Source organism: Penaeus japonicus, unplaced genomic scaffold, assembly GCF_977035675.1.
Source record: "Penaeus japonicus unplaced genomic scaffold, GWHDUDI00000001_assembly GWHDUDI00000023, whole genome shotgun sequence".
NCBI lineage: Eukaryota > Metazoa > Arthropoda > Malacostraca > Decapoda > Penaeidae > Penaeus > Penaeus japonicus.
Genome location: NW_028234425.1, coordinates 1,390,591 through 1,404,709, shown reverse-complemented (window position 1 = coordinate 1,404,709; position 14,119 = coordinate 1,390,591). Strand labels below are relative to the sequence as shown.

At 31.5% G+C, this 14,119-nt stretch overlaps 1 protein-coding gene across 1 annotated transcript in view; it reads right to left on the bottom strand.

The window, feature by feature from the left end:
* The window catches only part of LOC122245841 (Dipeptidyl peptidase 10), a 37,443-nt gene extending 35,083 nt beyond the window's left edge, over nt 1-2,360 (bottom strand). Inside the window, exon 1 of the mRNA XM_086549994.1 lies at nt 2,302-2,360. Coding sequence (XP_086406120.1) covers nt 2,302-2,360 — 59 coding nt within the window. The remainder of the gene's footprint in view (nt 1-2,301) is intronic.
* Between the last annotated feature and the right edge of the window lie 11,759 nt (nt 2,361-14,119).

Here is a 14,119-nt window from a genome sequence, read left to right as displayed (position 1 = left end):
TGTCGTTCGATTGGATCCATGAAAAGTTTAACCCAATTCATAATCCCCGCACTGGTTTCACAGAACTGTTCAAAAAAATTGGTTTTATCACCCCTTTTCTTTTTTGAAAATTTGTGATAAGTTTTTTATCCCTCAATGTAAAAGTATGGTACAACTCATCTCTCTCTTCTTTTTTCTTTTCTTTCTCTCCCTTTTTCTCTCCTCTCTTCTCCTCTCTCTCTCCTCTTTTCCTCGCTAAACCACACAAAACCACACACAACACACACACATCAAACACAACACACACACACACACACAACACACACACACACACACAACTCCCAAACCAACACACACCAACCCAAACTACACCCCTCCCCCTCCCACCCCACCATAACTAAATTCAACTACATCTCCCACACACCCACAAAACACACAAAACCAATAACCACATCAACCACACACAACAAACAAAACAAACAAACAAAAAACACAAACACCAAACACCCCACCCACACTACACACTAATCCACACACCCCAAACACACCACACACACACACACACAAACAACACACAAACACACAAAAACACACCACACACAACCCACAACANACACACAACACACAACACACACACAAAAAACAGACACAAAACACACACGAATAAACACACAACCACACACACACAAAACACAAACACACACATAATCAACCCCCCACACACACAAACAAACACACACACACACAACACACACACACACACACACAAACACAACAATACCACACAAAAACCCCAACACAACCCAACCCAAACACACACCCCACACACAAAACAACCCACACACAAACAACACACACACACACCACAAAAACCCCCACACACAAAAAACACAAACAAACACACCCACCAACCCCCCCACACACCCCACACCCAAACACACACACACACACAAACACACAAACACACCCAACACAAACAAACACAAAAACCCCCACACACACACACAAACAAACACACAAACACACAAAAACACACAAAAAACCCCACACAAACACACACCAGCACACACAAACACACACACACACACAACCACAAACACACACACACACACAAAAAACAACAACACACACACAAACACACACAAAACAACACAAAAAACACACACCAAAAACCACACACACCCCACACCCACAAAACACACCCACAACCACCCCACACACAAACACACCCCCACACACAAAAACACACACACACACACACAAACACACACACACACACACACAAACAACACACACAAAACCAACACAACACACAACACACAAACACACAACAACACAAAACACCACACACACAAAAAACCACACACACACACCCCAAGCCACACACACACACACACAAACACAAAACCACCCCCACACCTACCAAACAACACAAAACACACACAAACACACACACCCAAAACACAACCAAACACACCACAAAACACCCACACACCCCACACACACACACACAAAACACACAACACACACCCCACACAAAAACCACACACACACACCCCAAACACCCCCCCCACACACAAACCCCCCCACTCCCCACACACACACACACACACCCACAAAACAAAACACACACAAAAACAAACACAACCCACACACACAAAACCAACACACCCCACACACACCCACCCCACACACACACACAAACCACACACACACACACACACACCCACCCCACACCCACACCACACACACACACACCCAACACACACCCCCCAACCACACAACACAACACCACAAACACACAACAACACCACACACACCCACACACACCACACCCCACACACACACCAACACACCACACACACAACACACCCCACACAAAACCACACAACAAAAAAAAATACACACCACACACACACACCCACAACAACACACCCCACACACAAAACACACACACACACACAACACACACACACACACCACACACAACCTACCACACACACCACCCACACAAACAATCCCCCAAACACACACACACTCAACAAACAACACCCCCCAGCGGGGACAAAAAATTGCTGATAGAAAAGATATGCAGCAGTAAAAAGGGAAATTGGGGGGGTGTTCACACGGGGACAATATTTCGTGTACTTTTAACAACTACATGACTGTCATCAAATTTTTTACAGATTATCACGTGTAGATGAAAATGTCTAAAAGATCCCTTAAATCTTAAAATTCTAAAAAAAGTTTAAATGCAGGCCCTTTTGGTTTTAATACACAAAAAAAAAAAATGTTCCCGAGGGGGCCACTTTTCGGGTTAACGCCCCGGCGCTTCCCTTGGGGAAACCCGGGGAGTCCCAGAGGTTACCCGAAACCTGCATTTCTTTTTGAGAACAAAAAAGAAACTATGGTCTACGGTCGTCTTAAAAATTGCTAAAATGTTAAATTTTGTAAAAAATTTAAGGTATACAAAATTGAAACCAGCCTAGTCACGGGCCCTTTTAAAAGGGTGTGCGAGCGGGGGTTAAAAAATTTTCAATTAAGGGTACAGATTTAAGCGTATTTCTTTTGATAGGGAAGACCCCCCCAAAGGGAGGGCAATAGGGTGTAGATTGTAGAAAAATAACGGGAACCCTTTCCCCGCGTGCGATACCCCCTTTTTGAGATCCGTTTTACATGGGGAAAATTTAAAAAACCCAGAAGGGGAAAAATTCAAACCAAAAAATACTAATGCGTGGAAGAGAAAAGTTTTCCTTTGGGTTTTTATCCCGGGGAAATGGGTTCGAAACCTTGGGGGGGAAGCCAATTTTTGCGCTATGTCGATGGGAAATTTTTCCAAAGTTAAAAATGTGACGAAAAACTGCCCTGTTTGGAGGAAAAAAAAATCCCCCTACGTTTTGAAAGTTCATACCTTTGGGGGATTTGGTTTTTGTTTTTTTTTGGGCTGGTTTATGGGAAAAAAGCCCGCATAAAGATATGTTTTTTGATTTAGTGATTAGACAGACAGACAGGCAAAATGACGAGTCCCTCTCCCCCCCAGGTGTCCGGCGTCGTGCACGCGGGGGCGTCCTTCGTTTTTGCATTTAATCGCCGCTCCGCCTACCAGACCTGGCGGTGGTTCCCCCCGTCGCTCATCCCTTTTTCCCCCTAAACACGACGTCGCTGGGGGTGTCGTGCACGCCCCAAAACGCCGTCGGGGGGGGGGGGCTGATCGTGTCGTTTCTCGTGACGGGGGCCTTCCTCTTGCTGTTTGGGGCCCTCAGCGCCCCCCCCGAGCCCCAAGGGACCGGCCCCCGTCAAGGCGCTCCCACGTGTGGCTCTGCTTTTTGCACATGCAGCGCCCGCTGCCCCGACATCACGCACGTGGCCATTTTGACATCTTCCGCGGCCGCGACCCGGGCCCGGGGGGGCCCCCAGCTTTTCTCGGGGCGTGGGCCCCGCGCCCCCCTGTCCAAGTTTCGCGGAAAGGTTTTAAGGCCCCCTCGGGTCGGGCAGCATCTACGACCCCGGGTGAAGCTGGCCCCTTTGGGGCCCCGAGGGGCCCAGCACTGGCCGGGCCCGGGGACTGGGTTTACCTTCATCCCCCCCGCGTCGTGTCGCCCGTGCTCGTTTGTGCTCTTCAACGCCACCCCTTTTGGCCCCTTTGTGCTCTACCCTTCCCAAAGTCCCAAAACCCCTTTTCCCCCGAGGCCCCCCGGGGGCTTCAACCCCCAGTCCCCGAACCCGGGGGTTTTAACCCCGAGCCCCCGAAACCCCGGGGGCTTCAACCCCGAGCCCTCGAAAAACCCCGGGGGCTTCCCCCTTTGCCCCCCCGACCCCTGGGGGCTCAGTTCAGCGCCCTCCCGCCTTTTAGGTAAAGAGGGTTTCCCTCCACCGCCGGGGCGCCATGGGCCTTTCGATGGCGACCAAGTGTCCCAGGGCCTCCGGGGCCCGCTGTGGCGCCCCACTTCCCCCCAAGCCCCCCCGATGGGGGGGGGGAAGCGCTCCCGCTCTTGGCGTTTCTCCCAATAGTTGAAACCCACACACTCACCCACCACACACACACACACAACACACACACACAACCCCAACCACACACACACCAAAACACAACCCACAAATATATAAAATATATAATATATTTTTTAGAAAATATTTAAAAAATATACATATTTACATATAAATATATATGAAATCTTTTATATATAAAATTTTAAAATATATATATACTTATATATTTTTAATATATATATAAAATATATTATAAAAACATACATACATTCATACTAATATTTTATAATTTTATAAAAATATATATATATAATAATATTTTATTATATATTTATATATATGTATATATATATATGGGACACCGACACAAACACAAACACACAAAAACACACCACCACCACACACACACACATTTTATATATTTTTTATAATATTTTATTATATATTTATTATTTTTAAAATATATATATATTTCATTTATATATATTAAAATAAATATATATATGAATATATATAAAATATTTTATAATATATATTATATATAAAAACATATATATATTTTTATATATATAATTTTAATATAAATATATTTTATATGTTTTTTAAAAATATTTTTATATATATATTTTATATATTTTATATATATATATTATATAATATATATATATAAATACATCATACAACCACACAACACACATATTATATATATATATTTATATATAAAATTTATATATAATTTAAATATTTTTTTATAAATTAAAATATAAAATGTATATAATTCCACCGACAAAACCCACAAAACACACCCCCCCCACACCCACCCCAACATATATATGAAACATATACATACATACGTTTCCCCTGTTTATTGAAGACAATAATCCTTTGTAAGTTTTTTAAACTGAGCCACAAACTCCCCGGGAAAAAAAACTTAAGAAGTCAAAATGTTAGTTCTTTATGTCTGCCCCACATGCATTTCAATTCCCTATTCTTGCAAAAAAAAACAAGGCTTTTTTAAAAATTTTGATATATATTTTATATAAAAATTTTTTATAAATAAAATATATATTAATTTTTATTATGTCATTTTAAATTTTTATATAATAATATTATTATATTAATATATTAATAAAATATATATGTATATATAATGTATAATATATTATTAAAATAAAATTTTTATATATAAATTTTATATATGTATATATATATATATATTTATAAATATTATTAATATATATAATATTTTAACCCGTATATTCAATACAGTATATACATTCCCTATTATCGTTTTTATATAAATTATATATATTATATAAAATATATATATATATATATTTTATACATATTTTATATATATATTTTATTTTATTAATATATATATATATATAAAAATAATTTATATTTTATATATATATATATATATTTTATATGTATATATTTTATATATATTTTAAAAATATATATATAATAATATATATATATATTATATATACAAAATTTTACATTACCGTATATACATATTTCATTAAATACCCCCCCTAAATATATTTTAATTTTAAAATATTCTGTTATAGATTTTTATATATATAATATTTTTTAATTTAAAACATTTTATATATTTTATTTTTTCCCCCCCTTTTTTTATAAATATTTTAAATATATTAAATTTTATATTTTATTTTTATTTATTATATAAAAAAATATATTATATATAAAAATTATTTGGGTTTTATATATATTTTATATATATATAATATATATATAAATATATATATTACAACACACACACCCCACACCCACATTTTATATATTAATATATATAAAATAAATTATATATAAATATATTTTATATATATATTTTTAAATATAATCCCTTATATATAGGGAATATATATATATATATATAATATATATATATTAAAAATTATATTAAATATTATATAAAATAAAGTTATGTTTTGTATAACGTATATATGTATATTTTTATGTATATAAAATGATATATACATTTCACATGTTTTATAAATATATTTATATATATATATATATTAAAAAATATATAAATATATAAATTTTTAAAACATAAATTAAAGTTATATATTATATATAAAAAAAATAAAAATATATATTTTATAAATATTAAAATATATACAGTATATACATATCCCTAAATAAAATAAACATATATAACTTTATATATATTATATAAAATTATATATATATATATAAATATATATAATTTAAAAATATATTTAATATAAAATATATTTTTTATAAGGGTTTTATATTTAAAATATATATTAAAATATATATTTTATATAAAATATTTATAAAATATATTATATATACAACACACACACCCCACACACACAAGTAGATATATATATATATATATATATATATATATAAATATATAATATATAAAATAAATACATATTATTATAAGTAATAATTTTATATATATTTAATATAAATTTTATATATTATTATATATATAAAATTTTGGGATGTATAAAGGTTTAAGTAATTTTTTTTATGTATATTTTTTGTAAATATACATCCCCTTTATATTTTATATATTATATATTTAATATATTTTTAAAAATATTAAAAATATTAAAAACATATATATTATATAAATGTAAAATGTATTTATATATATATATATTATATATATATAAATTATATATATTTTTATATAATAAATATATAAATATTTATATATATATATATTAATATATTTTTGTGTTTTGTGTGTGTTGTGGTGTGTGTGTGTGTGTGTGGGGTGTGGGGTGTGTTTTGTGTCTGTGTGTGTGTGTGTGTGTGTGTGGTGTGTGGTGTTTTGGGTGTGGGGTTGTCCCGTGTGGGGTTGTGTGGTGTGGGTGGTGTGTTTTTTGTGTGGGTGTGTTGGTGTGGGGTGTTTTGTCAGCAATTTTTTTTTACATATAAACCTCCCCACCCCCAAGAAAAAAAACAAAAACAAAAAACGCATATATGCGCATGTGTTTATGTGTATTTGCCCGTGCATGTAGGTATGCACTTTCTATCACCAGCACTAAAAATAATAACTTTGTAAACTCCGTAGTAAAGAAACCTCTAAATGGGGTTGCAAGTCATCCCCCCCCAAGGCAGATCCTTTATCTTTCCCTCCAAAAAGGGGAAACCCCCCGTTTCCCGAAAATGCCTTCTTAATCATATAAGACAAATAACAGATTAAAAAAGGATTAATTCAAATTTAAACAATGCCCTTTTATATGGTTATTTACACAATTTTGTTATCAATAGCATTTATATAGAACCTTTAGGATCAATCATAGTGTATATTTTTTGTAGATAGTGAAAAAAGGTGGCTATAAGCAGCAGGTTTTTTAAAACGAATTATGTAAAGACTAACTCTGTATGTATTGTATATTTGTCCTGATTCCACATGTGACTTTTCTGCTTGTAGTCATTATAAGTGTTCACTGTTCTGTTGATAAGTACCTGTGGATATATATAAAAAACTTAAAAAGGTACAAGTAGATGTATTTATTGGGAGAAAAATTTTTTGGAAAATTAAATTTAAACTTTTAAAAAGAGGGGGAATGTTATTAATGGATTTTTCTTTAAAGCACACACACTTTCCCTACAGGGGCAAACACACACTACACCACATTTTTACACAAATACACACACGTGTCTCACTCAAAACTTTTATTCACAACACATAATGCACCACGCCACACCAAACTCATACTATCACCCCACTCATTTTCTCGTCATCCACCGCACAATACCGCAAATTAACAACAGTACAACAAAACATTGGGAGACAAATGGGAAAGTATATCTAAAAGGGGTAAAGCAAAATTGGGCCCTATTCGCCAAGCCAAATTTTAGAGAAAAATTAAAATATCCATAAAGATGGGAAATAAAAAAAGGAAAAATTTTAATATTTATTATTAAAATATTTTTAGATTTTATATTAATATTTTAATTTAATTTTTAAAAAAATTTAGTGTAGTTAACGGATTTACTATATATTTTTAAAATTTTTATATATAAATTTTTAAAAATTAAAAAAACATATATTTAAAAAGTACTTTTTGGGGGGATATAAAAAAATATTTTGGGGGGAAAAAACAACAGTTTCAACTTTTTTTATTATTAATTATATAAGATAATATTATAAAATTAAAAATTATTTTTAATTGGGTTTTAAAATAAAAAAATTAAAAAATAACCATATAATTTTAGAAAAGATATATATATAAATTTTTATATATATATAAATAAATCCTCACACCAAATTTATCCCCCTATAATAAAATTTTTTAATAATTTATATATATTATATAACCCAAAAAAATTTTTATAAAATATTATATATTTAAAAATTTTATATATATAAAAAATAAAAACAAATAAACCCCCCCTTTTTACACTTTTTCATGTTATATTAAATATATAAAATATATATTTTTATATATATAATTTTATATATATATACAATATAATATATATTATGTATATATATATATATAAAAAAATATTTATAAAATTTTATATACATATAAAGATGGATATTTAATTATATATATATAATATTTTAAATATATATATAATTTTATATATATATATTTAATATAATTTTCAAAATATATATTTAAATTATATAAATTTTTTATATATATATATATTATTATATGTATAATAAGTATTATATGTATTATATTTTTATATATATAAATTATTATATATATATATATTTATATACGATAAAATGCATTTTTGCATGGGGGATATATAAATATATAAATATTTTATTTTATATATATATTATTATTTTATATAATATAATATTATACAAAAAAAAAGGGATATATTCAGTATATATTTATTATATATATATATTTATATTATATATTATATATATAATATATATATATTATAAGTATTTATATATATACTTATATATATATATATATATATATATAAAATATTTTATATATATATATATTTAAAATATAATATATATATATATTTTAAATAATATATAAAATTATATATTTTCCAATACATAAACAAACATATTATTTTATATATATATATTTTTAAAATCTATTTTAATAAAAAGTATATATATTATTTTATATATATTAATTTATATTATATACATATATATATATATTTTATATATTTTAAATTATTTATAATTATATATATATATATATAAAAATTATATTTAAAAAATTTAAAAAAAATATATATATATTATAAAATGGGTGTTTATGTCTATCTATCTTTTAATGTAGGTTGTGTATATATATGAAACTAAAACAGCCCTTTGTTTTTCGTGGGAAATGTCAAAACCAGACATTTTTGAGGGAAACCCTCACCTTGCGCCTTCCCTCGCCCCTTTCATCTTTTTCCCTCTCTCTCCCTCCTCTCTCCCCTTTCTCTCTCTCTCTCTCTCTTCTCTTTTTGTGTCTCTCCTCAACTCTCTATCCCCCCCTCTGGGGTCTGTCCGCTCTTTCTCTCATTCGCTTTCCCTCCTGCCCCCTTTCTCTCACGCCAATTCTTTTGGGGAAACAATAAGAGAGGCACTTATAAACTGGGGGGGCCTTTCCCAGGGAAGGCAAATTAAAAAAAAATTTTCATGTTTTTTTAAAATATACATGCCCACCGCTCTCGTGTTTTTCTTTCTCGGGACCCCGTTGTGACTGTATTTTTTTTCGAGAAAAATAGTCCTAGATAAAATTAAAATATATAAAATATATATTATTATTCTAAAATTTAATAAAAGAAAAAATATATATTATATATTTTAATTATATTATCATATATATTAAAATTTTATATTATATATATATATAATATTTATATATATTTAATATATATAATATATTTTATTTTATATATAACATATATTTGTGTATAAAATTTGTCCCTATAGGGGCTTTTTTTTATAATATTGGGGTGTGTGTGTGTGTCCCCGTGTGTGCGTGATTTTACATATATATATGTGTATGAAACCCTACATAAAAAATACAATTGTTTTTTAAATGATTCTTTTTTTCATTCAATGCAATTCGATGAATAAAAGAAAAAAGGTTTTAAATTTTGGACCCTCTGAAAATTCCCCCTTTTTTTTCCCGTTTGACTTCGCCTGGGTTTGCTAAAGTTTTGGGTATTTTTTGTGTTCCAAACCCCCCCCCCCCCCCCCCCCTATTTTTGTTTTGGGGCCTTTTGGCGGTTTTCTTTTCGTTAGAAGGGTTTTGTTAAAACTTTTTAAACCCAACGTCGACAAAATTTTTTTTTTAGGAATATAAACGGAAAGAATTTCTTAGAGTAGTTTAATTCTTACCGTTTTCAAAATTAATCATGCCAATTAGAACCCACACAAAACAAAATGAAAAAACACATAGGCACAAGCAGAACCCCCATTTGGAAACTCCCACTCGCACAGACAAACAAACGCACATACACAGATTCAGCCCGGGGGCTCCCTGGGAAAAACAAAAAACCCAAATTATCCGGGGTTTTTTTGAGAAATTTAAAAAAAACCTCGAAAGCTTTGAAGTTTTTTAAAAAGGTTTTTCAGTCATGGTAATGGTATTTTTTCCCAAAATTATACGACAAAGACCGGGGGGAAGGGAAAAACAAGAGGGGGGAGCGGGGCGGCGGGGGGGGGGAGGTGGGTGGGGGGGGGGGGGGGGGAGGCTGAATAAGATGCAAGGAGAGGGGGGGGGGGGGTATTTAAATGGAAAAGAAAACGATGGAAGGAAAAAATCAAAGCCGAAGGGGGGAGGTAGTGCAAAAGGGGGGGAAAAAAGGGAAAAAGGAAGGAGAGAAGGAAAGAAGGAATGGGGAGGGAAGGAAAGAGGGAGAAGGAAAAGGGGGGAAAGGGAAAAAGAAAGGAAGGAAAAAAAAGGGAAGGGGGGGGGGGGGGGGGGGGGGGGGAAAAAAAAAAAAAAAAAAAAAAAAAAAAAAAAAAAAAAAAAAAAAAAAAATGGGAAGGCAAGAGGGATTTGGGCCCCCGGGCAAAAGGGGGGGAGGGGTTGATTTGATAAGGACCGGGGGGGAGGAAAGGGGGAAGGGGGGAGACGGAGGGTGACGTGAAAGAAAGGAAGAAGAAAAAAACGTTGTAATCAGGAACCTTGAGGAATTTGATGTCCATGAGGTTTTAAAAAAGTAACATTTAATTTAGGGACGTGGCCAGCCAAAGCATTTTGGGAAATTTGGTCACAATTTAATGGGTTTTTTCATGTAAACATATGCAGTACTTAAAAATATTAAAATATATAAATATATAATATATAATATCTATATAATTTATATATTATTATTAATGTAGGAGAAAAGTATCACTTTTTATCTCTCTTTGCATTTGAGAGTTTTTGTGAAACCCAAAAAAATATATTGAAATCACAAAGAACCCGAAACCCAATTGGGGCTTGGGCCCCCCGCCTTCGCCCTCCCCCCCGCCGGGTTTTTATTAGACATGGCAAAAGGCCCAAAAAAACAATGACATAAGATTTAAACCCACAGGGAAAAATAACTGGTAACAGCGTTTTTTGTAACCCAAAAGGGTTTTCCCCTCTCCGAGGGCTCGGCAGCGCGAGGGGCTTAAAGCCCGCCCCCGGATTTTATCTGCGCGTGATGCGATGGGTTTTTTCTTTATCCTTCCTCCGTCCCTCATCTGTCCTTTTATCTAAAATTTTTTGTTTCGTTTTACGCAAAACGGAAATTTTTTATGTCTAATAGAACAACATCGGGGCCTTTGACTAAGTTTTTCCCCCAAAACTTTCCATCCGTTTTCCCCCTTCCCTTTTCCCCGTTGAATTGGGGAAAAAGGGAAAAAAGGAGTAAACTGTTCCCCTTTTCCATTTCCAAAAGGTTTTCCAAAGACAATTTCATCAGAAATGGGAAAATGCTGGAGAATGGCAAGTGTTCCATCGAATTAAACTACCCTTGGGGCCCCAAAAAAATTATTCAGAAAAATATTTTAATTTTTTTTTTTGTTGGCCCAAAAAATTTTGAAGAAAGCCCCACCTTTTTAAAAGTTTCCGTAAAAATTTAAATTTAAAAAAAACCCTTTAAAAATTCCCCTTTTTATACCATAAAAGTAATTAGATTTTTAGGAGAATAAAACCCTTCACCAAATTTTATCAATTTTTCGGGAGTCCCACCCTAACAATTACATCCCCAAAACTTTTTTTCTTTTCCCCGAAAATTCTCCCAAAAACCCCAAAAAGGAAAAAAAAAAAAAAGGGAAGGGGGGGGGGGGGGGGAGCAAAACTGATCCTCTACCCGAAATACCCTGAGCCTCCCGGAGCCTGTGCTACCAAAGTCACTAAGGGGGAAAAGGGGGGTCCTTGGGGCGTGAGAGAAGGGAAGGGGTGGGCGAACCCGGCCCGGGCCCCCCGGGGGGGGGGGGGGGGGGGGGCGCTAAAGGGCAACCTGTCTAGCGTTACTTCTAGGGGCCACCCCAACTGGAGATAGGGGGGAGGGGGGAAACCGAAAACTGATTTTATGTATATGTATATGCATATGTATACAAACACACCACTCACAAATAAAATGTATTATTATAAGTTTTCCCAATTTTTATATTTAAATATATATTTTTTAAATTTTTTATATACGTACATATAATATTTTATAAATATTTATTTATATAGTATTTAATATATATACGGAATATAAATATTATATATAAATATATTATATATTTTATATTATGTATGTATAATTTTTATGTTCTTTCATTTTATAAATCAAAAAAAACCAAAAACCCCAAAAAACAAAAACACACACCCACACACAAAACACACACACACAAACACCCCCACCCTATATATATATTATGTAAATATTTTATTATATATATATAATTTTTGTATAAAATAAAGTATATGTTTATATATATAATATAATTTTAAAATTTTATATAAAATAAAATTTTATATGTTTATATGTATAGTTTATTTTATATTTTATAAAATTTTTATATATTTTATATATATAAATTTTATATATTATATTATATGTATAATATTAATATATATTTTTAATATATATATATTTAATTAAATTATAAATTAAAAATTCCCCCCCCCACACCCCCACCCCCTCAAAACCCCCACCAAAAAAAACACCAAAACACACACAAAAAAAAAAACAAAAAACAAAAAAAAAAAAATAAAAAAAAAAAAAAACATTTCCTATTAAAGTTTAAAATAAAAATTATAAAAAAAATAATATAACCCAAATTAAATTATAAATTTTACATTTTCCTACATATAAAAATTTATATTCCCCCCAAAAAAAATTTTATAAAATATATTTTATTATTTTATAATAAATTTTAAAATATATTTTATATATATTTTATATATATATTGTGGTGTGTGTGTGTGGTGTGTGTGTGTGTGTGTTGCATATAATATTTTTTATTTTAAATATAAAATATAATATATTATATAAAATTTTTTTAAATATATTTATAATTTTTATGTATGTATGTATAAATTACATATATATATATGGGATAAAATATAAAACATACAAAATATATAATATTATATATAATATATAATTTTATAAAATATATTAATATATAAAAATATATATATATATATATATATATATATATTTCATATATATATATATGTATATATATACATACTTTCATATATTTATATATAAAAAAAATATATATATAATATTTAAATATATAAATTTTATTATTTTGGAAAAATAAATATATACCACCAACGACAACAAAAAGAAAACCTCAACCTCAACGGTTTTTATGATAACGTGGTTTTAACAACCTAACAATATTGCATGTAAAAGAGGTTTTTACGCTGACGTTTGTGTAAGGGGAGATTTGTTTTCAATGCTTAAAATCATAACTCGAAAAAGGCCTTTTGATATAAGATTTGCGATGTCAAAACCCGAAAAGGATTTTTTGGTTCCTTTTCACGCAAAAGTCCTTTAAAGGGACGTTAATGATTTTCTTTAAAAACATAAAACCCTGACCCAAAAAAAAAAAGGGTTCTCCCAATCGTTCGTTCTTTCGAGGGCTTTTAACGAGGCTTTGGTATGTAGATTTCCGGGGCGATCGCTTTACAGTCAAGGGAAATCTTTTTAAAAATTTTGG